The 17,534-nt window shown below is 38.5% G+C and overlaps 1 protein-coding gene across 1 annotated transcript; it reads right to left on the reverse strand.

Moving 5' to 3' along the window:
• Nucleotides 1–4,004: 4,004 nt before the first annotated feature.
• LOC117291424 (uncharacterized protein DDB_G0283697-like) lies at nucleotides 4,005–17,189 on the reverse strand. Its single transcript, XM_033773087.1, has 5 exons — nucleotides 16,395–17,189; nucleotides 13,962–14,096; nucleotides 10,580–11,941; nucleotides 7,643–7,861; nucleotides 4,005–5,144 (listed from the first exon to the last, which is right to left on the reverse strand). Exons 1-5 carry the CDS (start codon nucleotides 17,038–17,040, stop codon nucleotides 4,735–4,737), a joined length of 2,772 nt encoding a protein of 923 aa, XP_033628978.1. The 5' UTR covers nucleotides 17,041–17,189; the 3' UTR covers nucleotides 4,005–4,734.
• Between the last annotated feature and the right edge of the window lie 345 nt (nucleotides 17,190–17,534).

The following is a 17,534-nucleotide window of genomic DNA, read 5'->3' on the forward strand; positions in this document are numbered from 1 at the left end:
CACACCCTTGGCATTGGTCAGACTTGCCTTTCGTCACGACCTTAGTGGCATGGAGGGCCGCGATCCCAAGCGACTGGAACGGGAGACACGCACGAATTTGGCCATGGCGTGTCCTTATTATTATAGCTCTATGGGCGTGTTTCTACTACGGGGAGAGCCGCGAACCTTAACGACGACTGGAAAGGGGGGGGGGGGCACGCACGAAGGTGGCGAAGCCCCTCCCCCAATCTATCGCCACACTCCCATCATGGGCGTGGTCTCCCGTTCCAGTCGCTCGGCTGTTTACGGCACAAAGGCCTTGACAACAGGCTATTGTCAGACAATATGGAGCAAGTTCGATCAAGGGACTAAAGTTGACTATTTGGGCGATGTTGCCTGGTACTCAGTAGGTATTTGATGCATGGAACATTGACTAGTGGTTTCCAAATTAATGGTCGCTGATTGAACTTGCCCATGGAAAGAGAGAACGGGATACATATACTCACAAAAGACGCCCTCAATTATTATTACATCAGCTGATGCATGTACCTTTATTTCGGTATTGTATTTTATTGAATCTGATGTGAACACGTACAAATGTAAAAATATACAAACAGCAACCTTTCGCCTCAAATATCTCACAACTGCCCCTTTCTGCATGGTCTGTTCGATGAATGTTCCAGACAAATAAATCTACACATTAAATTAATCTAGTACAAAACACACTGGTATTTACACAATACTTGCATTAATTATGTTACCATGAACATGACACAACCTAAAACATGCAAGGCATGCACACATCGTCAAATTAATGAATACATTATCATTACATGCGCTATCTAAGTAGCATTATTAATAGTTTTTAAATAACTTTTTAAATAGTTGGGTCATTTGTATAACGTAATTGAACCCTGTTCAAATCATTAATGCATAGACACTGGACACTTTTGGTAATTGTCGAAGACAAGTCTTTTCACTTGGTGTATCTCAACGTGTGTATAAAATAACAAACCTGTGAAAATTTGAGCTCAATTGGTCATCGAAGTTGCGACATAATAATGAAAGAAAAAACACCCTTGTCACACGAAGTTGTGTGCTTTCAGATGCATGATTTCGAGACCTCAAGTTCTAAACTTGAGGTCTTGAAATCAAATTCGCGGAAAATTACTTCTTTCTCGAAAACTACGTTATACTTCAGAGGGAGCCGTGTCTCACAATGTTTTATACTATCAACCTCTCCCCATTACTCGTTACTAAGTAAGGTTTTATGCTCATAATTATTCTAAGTAATTACCGATAGTGTCCACTGCCTTTAAATCCATGACATCACATGTAACATCATTCACACTATCATTGCCATAAAAACGTGTAGAGTAGCCTGTGTGGAGACAAAATCTGGAATGTAAAACTTATTAATTACCCGTGTTTACTTGGAAGTCTTAAAGTGAAAGGGAATATTCAAATTAATTTTTAGCGACCAATAGTTTTAGTCCTTATGTGAGTAGTGAACAACAAAACAAGTCTCTAAACCTCACGCTATAATGGTGTACAATAAACACCACATACAATTCTTACACTCAAAGCTCTGTTATCAACATCCAGAACATCCAACTTCATCCTTCATAGAAAGTGGGTTAGTACATTTTGGACATGTCCCTTCCTCTTTAAGTAGACACTGCTATCTATCAATCAATCTAGCAATTACAATTACTATCAGATTTGTTGACAAAGCCTACCCCCAAAAATGTAACCGTGACGAGCCGATTGTGAATAATAATACTAATGAGTATTATAATAATACTACTAATAATATTGATATTAATAAGCAACACCCCAAAACTAAGCACCTCCGATGATTTGTCATTAGTTTCTTTAATTTTTTATTTAACATGTTGCTTCGATTAAGGAAAGATAAAATGGATGTAATGGTGCTATGTATGCTTATTCATGTGGGCAACATAATGTATTTAAAGGCAGTGGACACTATTGGTAATTACTCAAAAAAATATCATCATAAAACCTTTCTTGGTTTGTGAGAAACATCTCCCTCTGAAGTGACGTAGTTTTCGAGAAAGAAGTAATTTTCCACGCATTTGATTTCGAGACCTCAAGGTTCGAATTTGAGGTCTCGTAATCAAGCATCAGAAAGCACACAACTTCGTGTTGCACCGGTGTTTTTTCTTTCATCATTATCTCGCAACTTCGACGACCGATTGAGCTCACTTTTCACAAATTTGTTATTTTATGAGTATGTTGAGATACACCAAGTGAGAAGACTGGTCTTTGACAACTACCAATAGTGTCCACAGCCTTTAAAGACAGTGGGCACTATTGGTAATTGTCAAAGACCAGTCTTATTCACTTGGTGTACATGTATCTCTACATGTGCACAAAATAACAAACCTGTGAAGATTTGTACTCAATTGTTTGTTGAAGTTGTGAGATAATAATGGAAGAAAAAACACCCTTGTCACGTAAAGTTGTGTGCCATCAGATGCTTGATTTCGAGAGACCTCCAAATCCAATTCTGACGTCCCGAAATTAAACTTCTTTCTCGAAAAATACCTTATTTTGTTTGTATTGCATGTATTCAAAATGAATTTCTTCCATGGTAGGACCAATAAAAATTGAACTGAATTGAATTGAATTGAATTGAATTGAATTAAATTTGATTGAATTGAATTCAGAGGGAGCCATTCTTAAAAGGATCTATTCTAACAACAGCTCTCCATTGCTTGTTACCAAGTAAGTTTTTATGCTAATAAATATTTTGAGTAACTACCAATAGTGTCCAGTGCCTTTAAAACTATGCATTAATAGATTACTACATTTTCTAGTTCAGACTCCTAAATAGATACAGCTAGCCTATGAAGTACCTTTTTCTGTAAATATTATTATTAAAATTCTTCATGTACCAAATATATACAGAAACACACAATAATAAATAAATAAATAAATAAAGTTAAGAATACATAGAAAAAGTCGTACACATAGTTGAAGAATGGATAAAAGATAAGAAAAAAACAAAAGACAAGTTGGATAAGAAGATTAAGAAAATTTAATGAAGGAGTACTTAAATGATTGGGGTAGGCACATTCATCAATTCCTTTTATGACACCATTTTTATACTGAAACAACTGAATAAAAAACAGGTCGAAAAAAGCAGATTATGGCAGATGGGATTCGAACCGAGGTCAGCAGAGATGGCAGAGGGGGGAAAGTACCACAATGCCACCCGATACCATTACAGTACCTCAAAAACTCCTTCCAAATACCTAACCCTCACATGTACATCACCAAGTGGAAGTTCTGAGCGACAAACCCTGTGGATTTTTTCAGAACTGTCCACTTATGGGTCTAGCCGTTGATTTCACCAAACTCTTCCTAAGGACGAGTCCCACCCCTGCACTGTCGCATGCATAACTTAAGATTAATCCCAAGTTAGGACGAGTTACTCGTCGTAACTCGAGATAGGATTGATCCTAGCGATTCGTGAAATCGGCTGCAGGCTTGTTAGTTTAAGTGAATTGGTCCCTCAATTAAGTCATGGAATACATTGATTTTTGTAAATGTACGGTGGGTAAATAAACACTGACAACCAAATGTGTACACAAATAGTCAAAACATTTGCATTCAGTAAAAACCGTCCAGCCAAAGTCATTCCGAATTCCTTGTTTAAAATTCATGGACAAAAAAACCTCCAGAAAAAAATTAAATCCCTTTAAGTTTGCTGAAGATCGTCTCAAATTTCTATGACCCCCTAGATTACACATTCCACTTACTGAGTTTCACATCTCAAACTGATATTATCCTCAGACATGTCAGAATCCCACAAACCAACACTCTCCTCTGTAGCAAAGTTTCACTTTACAATTCACAAGTTAGAAATTAAAGTCAATTTTATTGTCGAGCTTATCGTCATTCTGCTAGTGCTCTATTCCAAAATCGAATTATTTCATACATTGTACATTCTTGGGTTTCTCCAGAAGACGATCAGAGCATACTGATCGAAACGTCGAGTTGAAACCAACCGTTCTTTTCAGAACCACCCCCACTCATTAGAGATAGTCATGGTGTTACCGCAAACCTTTCTTTATTTCATACATTGATAACCATTTTCAGTTCAATGCTAAGTCTAAGTTGTATATTACAGTCACTCAATATAATTTTTTTTGATACGTAATATTTACATTCATGTATATCCAGCTTCACTGGTAAGTTCAGTGTACCAGGTGTATAGTTTCATACCATTTTCCAAAAGTTGTTCTTATATTTCATACCAAGGTGATAACATTTTTATTGACTTAAAGTGTAGTTTAACCATGCTTCTTGCTTATAAACCAACAAATGTCCTAAGCCAAAATATTTTTCAATTTCAAGTGTGTTTTCCTGACATTTTTTATAGGACAAATAGAGCTGCTTAAGCACAAAAAGCACAATAGTATAGCAAAGCACAACAACAAATTATGCTTACCAGAATAAAGTTACCAGCCAAACTACCATGTCACAAGTACAATTTGTGATGGGTAACCTGCTCATTTTTTGTTAGCAGACAATTGTTAAGCAATATTTTATGATTAAGCAACTCTTGGAAATAGGGACTAGGGTTCGATTTTACAAAGAGTTAGGACTAGTCCTAGCAGATATTTAAAAACTTAAAACTAGTCCTAAAAGACTAATCTTAACTCTTTGTTAAATCCACCCCAGGTATTTATTTTAATTTGCTCCAAGTTATTAATGAAGCAATCCATTTTACAGATACATGCCATTTATGAGATAGTCAGCATCATGGGCGTGCGTCTTCAGTCGTCCATACCGCAATCGACGATTCATATACCGTAAACGACAGCTCAGCATCATCAATAAGAACAAGGTGATGATCAAGCCGACAGCGAGGGGTAGGATGGCGCTTGTGGCCGGCTGAATGCCATGAGGGGTCACCTTCCCAAGGGTTTGGTCTCCGAGATCATCAACCTTGGATGTGCCTTCTTCAGTCTTGCCGCTTACCACCTTGGGCACGTTTACCACCGTGGGCACGGCGACACTCGACGGATGACCTTCTTCCCCCTCTGGGTCCACAAGATTAGAAGAGACTTCTTGAACAGGCTCAACTGCTGGCTCGGGGGAAGATTGTGGTAGGACATCTTGAGAGTCATCGATGTCTGTTGGAATCAAATTAATTAAGGGTAATTATTGCCGGTGTTGAGTGAAAATTCTGACTTGTTTTGATCACTTGTATGAAGTAATCAGAGCTGTCACCTTCGACGTGGCTGTAATTTTGGTCACCTTACAACGATATCATGTATCAACTGCCAGGTCAGAGCTGCCAGCATTTGCATCTTGCAATATTAAACAACAATAAAGGTGGTGTTTAGAATTACATTCAACATATAGGGACAAGTTCTCATAATCAGGAAGATTTTCAAATTTTAAATCAAAAATATAGGATTCAAACTGCCTCTAGCGGCAAGCAATCTCGGTAGTCTAGAATTGCATACGTGTAGGTCATGGATTTGAATCCCACGGGAGAAACATGCCTTTGATTTGATTTTCACAGAACTACATGAACTAGGGAAAGTACTGAGAACACACAGTGCTAACTCACATCGGTGTGTGGAAAATTGGGTATGGGTAAAACCAAATTGACTATTTTCCAATTTGTTCATCAGAGCATGGAAAGATTGGTTTACTTTCAGGGAACTTTCTGCAGAATCAGGGAGAGTTGGCAGCTTTACCAGGTCAACAAACTCAAAACATCTGACTCAAGCTTGCCAATCACACCTCCTTAAGCCTTTTGTCAAACACATCACATACATGAATGGTGATAATGTATTCACGTTAAAAACTGAATTCCCAGTAGCATTCTTACAATGTACCGTGACTAATTCGATCTTTGTAGTGCCCATAAATGTATGTAAAAAAAAAAGAGGAAAAAAAGAAAAGAAATGGTATTGCAGAAAGCTGGTGAATCTTCTCAAGCAAATAAATCTGAAAAGCTTCCAATGAAGAGTTGTTGATACAGTGTATATTCAAATAAGATCCTGGAAGAAACACAGCAAGACAAATTAATGGCAGGTGTTAATGTTGCATTGGTAACCCAGCTGGGCCAGTTTCACAAATAGCCAAGATTGATCATAACTGCAAATCAATCGTAGTAGTACAATGTACATGTACCCAGCTTAGTTAAGTGTGATGTCACAATACAAATCATTATTTATTATAAGTAAAGTGTGGTGAAGTCACAATACAAATCATTATGGAAATACTGACAATTCCTATTTTGATGGAGTTTATTGCTTTGTGAAATCGAACCCTGGTGAGATAATGACTGTAAGACAGTTTGTAAGAAGTGTCACATGACAATCTCATTGCTATGGAGAACAAGCATGAAACTACCCAGAGGCCAAGTTTCACTGCTAGCCAGACGAACCCAAGAGACATGAGAGAAAGGTGTTTTGTACAAACTTGGTGATGTATGATTTGTCTGAGTCTTTCTGTATTGCTTTTGTATAGGGCTAAAGGACACTGAACTAAGCTCTGGAGACTCGATAGTGGAAGCATTGGAGGGGTGCTTAAGGGGTTTGATGAATAGAACTGCTTTAATACAATAATGTATGCCTGGTTAGCAGCAGTGAATAATAATACCAAACCATCTCAATGCACTTTACATTAGTCCCCTGGTCTATGGGCCAATAGCATCCCTTTATTCGTTTTCAGTTCCACGGCGAGTATACAACCTGGACTACCGTTTTACAGTGCTCCAAAGGCTTATTCAGTCACAAAATCAACCTTTACCCTTGCAGATACCATTTATACCACTGAGTAAAGAGAAGCAATTACAGTAAAGTATCTTGTTCATGGACACAAGTGTCACGACCGGGATTCGAACCCACACTCTAGTGACTTAGCACCAGAACTTGAATTTGATGCTCTTAACCACTCGGCCATGACAAACTACAACAAGGCTTTTAAGTCAGAATTTTAAAATTTTGTCTAAATTATTCATTTTTGTTTTGGCATCGATACAATGCAAAATGTGTAATCGTTTTTTTCACTATTTTCTGATGGGCGATCGATCTCAAACTTCTACAGGTTTGTCAGTTGTATATGGTGGATTACATGAAGTGATACACTGCCAGCAATGTTCCATTAAATGTGATTTCATTTCATTTCATCTGTTCTGGTCGTAAAGCCAAGGACTCACAGAAAAGCGAACATAACCACTGTACTAGCCAAGAACCCTAGGAAGTTTCCCGTTTAGATGCGGGAGAAAATCAAAAGAGCAAGGCAAACCCATGCGATCAGGTAGGGACTCAAAATACAATCCACTATAGTGCCTCTGGCGAGATTCGAACTGGGGGTCCTCGAGGAGGAAGGCGTGGAAAGATACCACTTAACCAACCCAACCACATGATAACACCCAGTGTGCTTGGTTCCACACAAGGGCTAATTTCATAGAGCTGCTTTTATAAGCAGAAAATATTGCTTAACAATTTTCTGCTAAGCAGATATGAGCAGGATATCGGTCACAATTTGCACTTGTTGAACGGTAGTTTGGCTTGTAACCTTATGCTGGTCATAAGTGTAAAGTTGATATTATGCTTAGCTACTTTTTGTGCTTAAGCAGCTCTATGAAATTGGGCCCTGAATAAATAATTACCGCTAAGCTGGTTATCCATCTCAGTGGGTAAGACACTGTCCTCAGGTCTCTTGTCTTGTCTTGCATCGTTGCCTTTATTACTATCGTCAACATCATCTTGATTGACAGCTTCGTCAACCTCACTCTCTCTATTCACCCCTTCATCAGATCGATCTCGGTCATCATCGTCGGGGTATGTACTGTCCGGATGGTTGTAGTTATTCCAGTGTTTCCAAGAACCTGAATGAATGACAAATATCAGGGAACAATAAGTAACATAGAATAGCAAATGCAAAAAAATGTTGGTGAAAATCACTGTACACAGGGAACGATTTCATCCAGCACATTTGCACATAGCAATATATTCCGACTGAACAATTTTTGTGCACACTCAATGGTAATATTGGGTAGCAAATTATGATGATTTTTTATACATTTTTCAAAGAATTTTGCTCTGCTATAGACCGTATTGAATATGACGTCACTGCTCAAATATCTGCCCTACAAAATGGCGTCTGTGCGCGTGTGCGTGGGTGTGTGCGTGCATGTGCTGTAGAAATCTAAAACCGGGAATGATTCATGCTGCGTCATTCATCGATGTACACGTTTGGACGCGCATCAGGTTTGACCTACATGTACAAGATGGCGACTTTCATAGCAAAAAAGGGGTTATTCAATACAAGGGAAATCGTTCACTGATACTGAATACAACATGTATTGTAACAGTAGCAAATAAATTCATCACAGAAAACAACTATTGCTGGCTAACATAAAAACACTGAACTTAAATTATAAATAAGCTGCAAAACAAGACAATATTACAGTGGATAGGAATTGGGAGGTGGTGGTGCCAATACAAACTACACATGTCACAATAAATACAACTAAATTTACAATCTACATTCATTATTACATCAATTGAATGGTATAAAAGGGAACATGTCAAGTATTTTCAATCTCTCCCAGGCTTGCAGTAATGAGGCATAGTTTCTAACAACACAGCAACCAGGATCCCATTCCCACTGGACCCTGCATTGATCTCCCAATTCGAGAAAAGGGCGATCTAGACCCCGAAAGGGCGATCAAAGAGAAATAAGCTCCAGTGGCGATTAGGATCTGACCGTGCAATTTTGATCCTCCTTGGGAGTAGGATTAAAGCGGGATCTGATCGCCCTAGTGGATGAATGTGCAATCAAAAGTCTAGTGGGAACACAAAGGGCGATCAGACCCCGCAATTTGCTAGCAGACAGTGTTCTGTTCAACCCACTTCTGTTCACAAAAAGGGGGATCAATGCGCAATCATACTCAAGTAGAAACGCGACTGCGATTTCACGCCTGCAACTAATCTTGTTACGGGATCCCGATCTCGCAATTGTGATCAAGTGGAAACGTGGTCCAGGGTAAACTATTTAAACACATCTGGATTTCATAGAACTGCTTATAAAGCATACAAAATTGCTGATCAAGGCCAAATGTTGCTCAAAGCCAAATGTTGCTCAAAGCCAAATGTTGCTTGAAAACGAAAAGGTTACCAGTTGATTTTAAACCACATTTAATTGATTTGCAACTGGTTTCCTTTCATTAACTGGGAGTCTTTCAATCTTTAACTAGCAGGGAATTTAATTAAAGGCAGTGGACACTATTGGTAATTGTCAAAGACTAGCCTTCACAGTTGGTGTATCTCAACATATGCATAAAATAACAAACCTGTGAAAATTTGAGCTCAACCGGTCATCAAACTTGCGAGATGATAATGAAAGAAAAAAACACCCTTGTCACACGAAGTTGTGTGTGTTTAGATGGTTGATTTCGAGACCTCAAGTTCTAAATCTGAGGTCTCAAAATTAAATTTGTGAAAAATTACTTCTTTCTCCAAAACTATGGCATCTCAGAGGGAGCTGTTTCTCACAATATTTTATACCACCAACCTCTCCCAATTACTTGTCACCAAGAAAGGTTTTATGCTAATAATTATTTCGAGTAATTACCAATAGTGTCCACTGCCTTTAAGGTGGGCCAAACATTGGTTGTTGTCAATGTACAAATGAAATGCTGATTTATTGGCAAAACTACAAGTATCAAGACAGATGCAATTAAAGACACTGCACACCTTTAGTAATTATCAAAGACCAGTCTTCTCACTGTGTGTATCTCAAAATGTATAAACTGACAAACCTGTGAACATTTGAACTCAACTGGTCGTCAAAGTTGTGAGAGAATAATGGAAGAAAAAAACACCCTTGTCGCACAAGCTGTGTGCTTTCAGATGCTTGAATTCCAGACCTCAGCCCGATTCTTTAAAGGGCAAGAAGGTTTTCTTAATACAGTACATGTACACGTACATGGCAGTCAGTCAGGGACATATAAGATTGCACCAGAACATTTTCAGAAGGCGCCAAGGCAGTGACCAGGGGCATGAGGGGCAATCCCCTCGCTTGCCTTTGTAGCCTACATTGTATACATGTAGCATCAGGTCTGGCGTATAGCAAGCGAATATGTCAATGTCAACGGAACACTGAATTATACTTGCCTACGTTATTATATGTATGTCACAATACTCACTGTTCCAAAGTAGCATACAGTACCAAATGTACCATACAGTGTATGACAGACAGACATTAAAATAACTAAGTACTCTACACTGCAAATATAAAATTGTCCAACAGAATCATAAATTAAAACATTTGTTCAACAGCTCATGTCATGAAACATCAAATTACTCGGCAAATACAACGTAGAATACAATAATACAATATATACAATAGTACACAGTCATGAAAGAAATGAAAATAACAACATTGTATCATGCGATCCATTGATGTACAGCTGCAAAAAAAAAAGGGTTTTAGACAAAAGAAATTCACATAATGCAAACAAAGTCATTGCATGCATTTTACTGTCACAAAGCATAGCCATCACAACACAATGAGAACAGGAGAGAAAAAAGAAGCATGTTACCACCAGCCCTGTTCTGCTGACTAGAGGTAGCGTCATCAGGCTTGATCCTGCCCTGATAGGGTCTACTATTACCTCGTTGCCTACCCTGTCCCCTGTCTCCATCTCCCATGCCACTATCACCCTCATCTTCTCTTCGGTTCCAGTCATCTTCTACCGGCAGGTGATCATACAGGGGAGGTCTGTCACGTAGCCTCCTATCCTCGGGAGGCGGATCCTCCACTGGGTAGTTGTAGTTGTTGTTGAGTCGATCGCGCCTATGATAGTTGATATAGTTCTCTTGGTCAGGGTCAAACCTATCATCCTGAAGGTCTTGGTATAGCGGGTTTCTGTTATCGTACCTGTCACGTCCAGGATCGCCTGCACGTACATCTTCAAACATGGTGTCGCGATAGTTATAGTCGGGTGTGTCCGGATACGGCTTGCCGTTGAAGTTTGTGTCATAATTATCATAGGGATAGAGATTTTCTCGGCTGTCGCTATCGGGGTAGTAGTTAAGACGGTCAGGAGTTCCTTTTTCTTTAGTGATGTCGGGCCCAATGGGATTTGTATGGCGTATCTGTTGCCGAGTATAATTTGGATCATCTCTTTCGTCATTTGGAAGAACTGGTCGATGTTTGGAGTCAACTCTGGCAGATTGGCTGTGGTACTTTGCATCATCATCAGGATATGTGTATCCCTTGCTCTCTTTGTTACTCTGCTGTCTGCCTCTCTGTTCTCGGTCCGGCTCAATCTGATCATCGCTACGATCAGACATCTTGGGATGCTCTTTATCATCAAGTCTTTCATCTTGCTTACTGTGTGTCTTCAATGACCTGAAGTCATCATTGCCCTGGGCTTGTTCTTTTAAATCCTCGTCATCGTCTGAAGGGTGGTGTAAATTTGGCTTCCAGTCAGCAAGTTCATCTGAGGTGTCTGGTTGATCCCCTTCCTGGTGTTCTCTTGAGTTGGGTTCCACATAGTCTGAATCCGGAACTTTAGCCTTACTAGCTTTAGCTTCGTCAGTATCCTTCGCAGTGCCAGTATCACCATCGTCATAATTCTCTCCATTCCGTTCATCAACTTCATCTCCGTCTTGAAGACTCTGAAGGTCCTCATCCGCTCTATCGCTCTTGTTCTTATCGGACTCCTGTTTCCTGTCAGCATCCTGAATCTTATCGTCATCATGAGCATCTCTCTGTCCGTCATCGGGACTGCTCTGTTCATGGAGCTCACTAGCTAGCTCACTCCTGATGTCATCTAGGCGCATCTTCTTGGGGGCTTTAGTCTCCTCCTGCTGGCCTTGATTGGTGGCCGGGTTGGGACCTATTTTAGGATGGTTAGTGGCATGGGAAGAGTGAGATGAGGAAGAGGGAGTATTGGTGTCTGAAGAGAGGAAGGAGAAAGTGAAGTAAACTCGTATCATATGGTAAACAACACTACTCAATTTATGCCTGTTAAAATTAAAATTAAATTACAAAAACACCCCGAAAAAACAAAATAAACCAAACAGACGAAAAACAACTCTCTATTTTTAGTTGAAAAATAACCATGACTCCATGTGACCAACTGCAACTTTCTCTTTTAAATGTCAGATCAAACTTTGACAAAAAAGAAGAATGACCATAAATCCCCACTGTCAAGAATACCATCCCACCATAAATTTCTTGAAAGTTACCGTGGTTGATGTCAATTTGTCAATTGTATTTTGTACCATAATCCCAATTTTCACAATTTGTGGACGTCCTTGTTTTCCCCAAGAGAACTTTGTTTCAGACAAGGACAAATTTATCCTTACTTTATGACGCTTCGATTTTTCATGGTACATGTATAAGCCTACAGTACTGTACATGTAATGTACACATGTAGTACAGAAAAGATTAGGCATTTTACAAATGCGGGCAAAATGTTGTTTCAAATAGAAAGATAATAATTACTTCACCTCCAACATGCGACTTTCGGATTAGTTGAGGAAACATCACATACCAATAGAAGTGAAAACTACAATGTATCATTACCTTTTCATTCAACAAGTATCATACCATGATGAGGAAACAAGCCAAAGGATTAGTCGAAACTTGTAAGGTGACAACATTTTAAAGAGTAGGCATATAACTCAACTTATTCAACCATTACAATTTTATCAAATTCATCAATTCAACGAAAGCAGAATTTTAAACACTTGATACCAATGGACTCATAACACCATCAGCTAAACCAATCATGAGACTGGCATGACAAAGAAGAGTGTACATCGATTGAGATTAAGTGGGGCAGATACAAATGTAGTCTAGCTGTTAGCCAAAGTGAATTTGATGGATTTACTATGCATGATATTGTCCCTCGGGATCAAAAATGCGTAAGTTTGTTTGAGTACAAGGGCAAACCTGCAATTTTAAAAGACTGGATAAATTAGCTACTTGGAAAAAGCACTTTTGCTGACCTTTCTACATGTTCCAGAGGGAAAAGAATAGAAAACAGAAAATCAGAAATCAGATAGTGGAAAGAATCATGCTTTCTACATGTACATAATGGTACATAGTAGTCTGAAACACAGTGTTTAAAAATCCTGTTCTGAATTCTATCATTGTATGGAGGCATTTTTGTTTAAAGAGTCTGGGTACTTTTTCTAGGACGCAAAACACAAAGTCCACAGATTTATACATTAAACTTGTAAGAACTATACTAGGTTTGAAGATAATGATGGCAGAAAGCTTCCCTTTAAATATTACTATAACTGAGGTGCTGCAGTATTTGAGAAATTAGGAAACAGTCACGAACATTATTGTAGCATGTAAAACGTATCTTCATGACATTGTTTTGACTAAATTCTCAAAAAACTACAGCACCTCAGCAAGTAATTTTGGAGGGAAGCCTTCTACCTGATGTACTTTCATTATCTTTCAATCAAACAGTGTAAGTTTAATGAAAATCTGTGGACATTGTGTTTTGTATTACAAAAAGTACTCAAATCCTTTTAAGACACTGGTCACTATTGGTAGTTGTCAAAGACCAGTCTTTTCACTTGGTGTATCCCAATATAAGCATAAAATAACAAACCTGTGGAAAATTTGAGCTACGTGTAAATCGGTCGTTGAAGTTGCAAAATAAAAAGGAAAGGAAAAAACATCCTTATCACACAAAGTTGTGTGCTTTCAGATGCTTGATTTCGAGACCCAAAATTCTAAATCTGAGGTCTTGAAATCAAATTCTTGAAAAATTACTTCTTTCTCGAAAACTACATTACTTCAAAGGGAGCTGTTTCTCACAATGTTTTATACTATCAACAGCTCCCCGTAACTCGTTACCAAGTAAGGTTTTATGATAATAACTATTTTGAGTAATTACCAACAGTGTCCACTGCCTTTAAGATAATCAAAATAATAGTACAATGTGATGTTCCCACCATATTTGCATCCCATTTCATCGGATCCATCCGTGCAATCCTCAACATCGTTACAGACGTAGCGAGATATGATACAGTCACCATTGGCACACTGGATCTTGCCATCTCCACAACCATCATCATCCACAACTGCTTCTGTAAAGGTTTAGACAAGAAAAACAAATAATATTATTATTACTTTTAATACAAAATCAAATGCATTGGGACTTCTATACTTTCTTTAGCATTACATGTAGTTTTGGGGTGTCAAAAGCACACTCTTACTATAAAAAGCAAGTGCAACAGAAACAGTTCTGATGAACGTAACATGAGAACTGTGGTCAATCTAATCATAGTTGGGATATTACAAGTGTTTGTGCTTGAAATTCATATCACTAAAACTGTTTAGACCTATTCAGTGCTATACACATTTCTATGTCTGCAGGGATTCCCAGGAAAAAAAGGTGCTTTTAAAAATGAATAGTTGTACGCCTGTGAGGTTTTCTTTTTTATGACGGGGGGAAGCACTATAGCGCTTCCACCCACTTCACTTGACCATAGAGTACTTGGACATATTAAACAATTTTGATTTTGAGCATAAATTCACCTTTTAGTAGCATTGTTTTAAAAATACTCAATGAGGTTTGTTTGTTTGTTTGTTTGTTTCTTGTTTTCACGATACAGAACCATTGATTTAAAACTTTTCACCAGGAAAGCTACAACGCAGATGGTCTACTAGTAAATAATTCTGCTTCATAAAATATAACACAGTGACAGACAGGTCATTTCTATATCCCACCCGAGGTTAAGTCCCTATGAATATTTGATAAAACAAGATTACAGAGTGCAGCGTTTGATCAATCATCATAATATTCTTATTGTTTTATCCCCGAGGCAGAATTGTAATAATATCAGCTTCAGTCCATGTATATTAACCATATTGAGCTAAATTATGAGTCTTGAAAGCATGATCATAAATTATGCAGAGCTGGAAACAATGTCCATGGACTTTGCTCGATACCATTATCATAATTGCAGGCCTACTTTTGTACGGTGTACATGTATGTTACAACTTAATTATAAAAACTAGCAGATCTTCAGGCACTATGTTTTTTTCTAGAAAGCTTTTTAAGGCTTCAGATCTTCAGGCACTATGTTTTTTTCTAGAAAGCTTTTCAAGGCTTCATATTTTGAACCGACCAACATTAAGCAAATTACTTCTTTCCCGCAAATTTTACACCAGATAATGTACCATGTGTAATTTTACTTTTTGATGAAAGTAAGTTTGTTGACGTCAATGACTGCACAGGTGCAAATTATGTATTGCTCAGACAAATTCAAACAAACAATTTTGTATTGAAAACCTTTTTTTTTCAAACCAGCATTCCTTAATCACAGTATATTAGACATCTCATCACATTACTGTGTACATACTTCCAATGAGTTCCCAGGGACCGTACTCAAGATGCAGCACACTGGGGATGAGGTTGCACAAACGGTTTGTCATAACTTATCCCGTCTTTAAAACAAATATATCATAAATACGCTCAATCAAATGTTGTAGCAAAACATTCTTCTTTTATCCAGCTACTTCCATGATGTGAGGCATTACTTTGGTCTACAGGAGTAGTACCGGTAAGTCAAAATCAAAATTTTGGGTATTTGGATTGGTAAAACAAACACTTGATTGAAAAAGATGGTGTTTTTAAACATCCACTCTGATGGCTCCTCTTCAGTGTATTATATACAAACAGTATAATAATAGAATGATGTAGAAAAACTGTTGTGCTTTTGTCACGGACGCGTTGAATCAATCCTAAGTTAAGACGGGTTACTCGTCCTAACTCGAGATAGGATTAATCCAAGCGTTTCATGAAAACATCCTGCTGATGGGCTTGTTTTTCATCCCTGCCTGCCTCCTTTTTGGCCGCCGCCTCCTTTAAAAAAAATACGCGGACGCGTTGAATCCATCCCAAGTTAAGACGGGTTACTCGTCCTAACTCGAGATAGGATTAATCCAAGCGTTTCATGAAAACGGCTGCTGATGGGCTTGTTTTTCATCCCTGCCCGCCTCCTTTTTGGCCGCCGCCTCCTTTAAAAAAAATACTATTTAGGCCTTATGTTTTTATTATTATTAACTATTTAAAAGTAGCGCCCTGCCTCCTCCTTTTTTTTTGTTTTAGTCCCTGCCTCCTTTTTTTTCCGTACAAGAAACATGTTTCTTATTTTGCTTGGCCTAATAATAACAAAACCAGGAAAATCAACAAACTAAGCAGTCTGGTTTTTCCATAGGCATAGGCATAGGCATAGGCATAGGATATATTAGTTGCAATAACAATACTTCTAGAAACTACAATAATAAGGGGAGCCTCAGTTTTTAGAAGTACAATCGTAACCGTGATCTACATTATCGCAACTATTTATTGATAGATAAGATCGTCAGAGGTTTCCTACCTTCATCTTGGTTAGAAACATCATCATCCTCTGGTGTAGCTGCGGTTTCTTGCTTGACATCAAATCCTGTCTTCACATCACCTTCTTCTTCATTGCGCTGTTTATCATTATCATCATCTCCACGATCAGATTCAGTTTCTATTCGACTCCTTGGAACTACTTCAAACCCTCCAACCATGGCACTTACATATCCCACGTGATTGGCAAATTTACACTTTATCGAATCATCAATGCGGCACTTAAACAAGAAACAGTTTTTATCTTTTGTATCGTCGTCAACAAAGATGGCGGTGTCGCAACTTTCCTCCTTTTTACAGCACTGCCTGCGACATTCTGTTGCACCAGCCACTTTCATGTCGTCAACAAACTGGGCCCCAGAATACATAGAATCTTTGGTGCGAATGATTGTTGAGTTTTTAAGCTCGAATCTATCGTCGCATGTGTTTGATCTGTGCGAATTAAAGTCCGACTCATGATGGTTGGCGATGTTGCGTACGTCGTCCGCGTACCTGCTGTAGTCCATCGGGGCTTTCTTCGCTGAGTGCCCGTTGTCCGCTCCTCCACCTCCGTACGATGTGTACGTACCAACCACTTGCACACCGACGAAAACTGCTACCAGATGTAGCATTAGAAATGTGTGAGCCATCCTTGTTAGCCTTTCGATAAAACCAAATCGTGATAGAGTGCAAGAAATTGAAACATTACCGACTGTTTTATCGTCCAAAGCGGCCCTCAGTACAGCATTTTAAGCAGATTATCCATCGCAGTTTTTTCCGCCGGTACTCGATACATCGACGGCCATTTTTCCCCTGCTGTTATCATACATCAGCAGAAAGAGGGCGCTTTCACTTTCTGAAGATCGTAAAAAAAAATGCACACTCGCCACACGGCTCTCTCATCTCACCATAGTATCGCTAAGTCTGTTTCTGTACTATTTTTTTGTGGTTGTTGCATGATGAGACTCATGATGATACTCAATAAAGTCACATACTTTCAAGACATTTTTGATAAGCATATTTTAAACAAAATAATATATAGTTTCATTTTTTTTTCTACAGAGAGATATAGATAGATAGATATATATAATAAGTAGGGTAGAAGCCTTAGCTTATAGATAGATTCGTTTCTTCAATGTTGCAG

The sequence above is a fragment of the Asterias rubens genome, chromosome 1 (genome assembly GCF_902459465.1).
Source record: "Asterias rubens chromosome 1, eAstRub1.3, whole genome shotgun sequence".
NCBI classification, from domain to species: Eukaryota; Metazoa; Echinodermata; class Asteroidea; order Forcipulatida; family Asteriidae; genus Asterias; species Asterias rubens.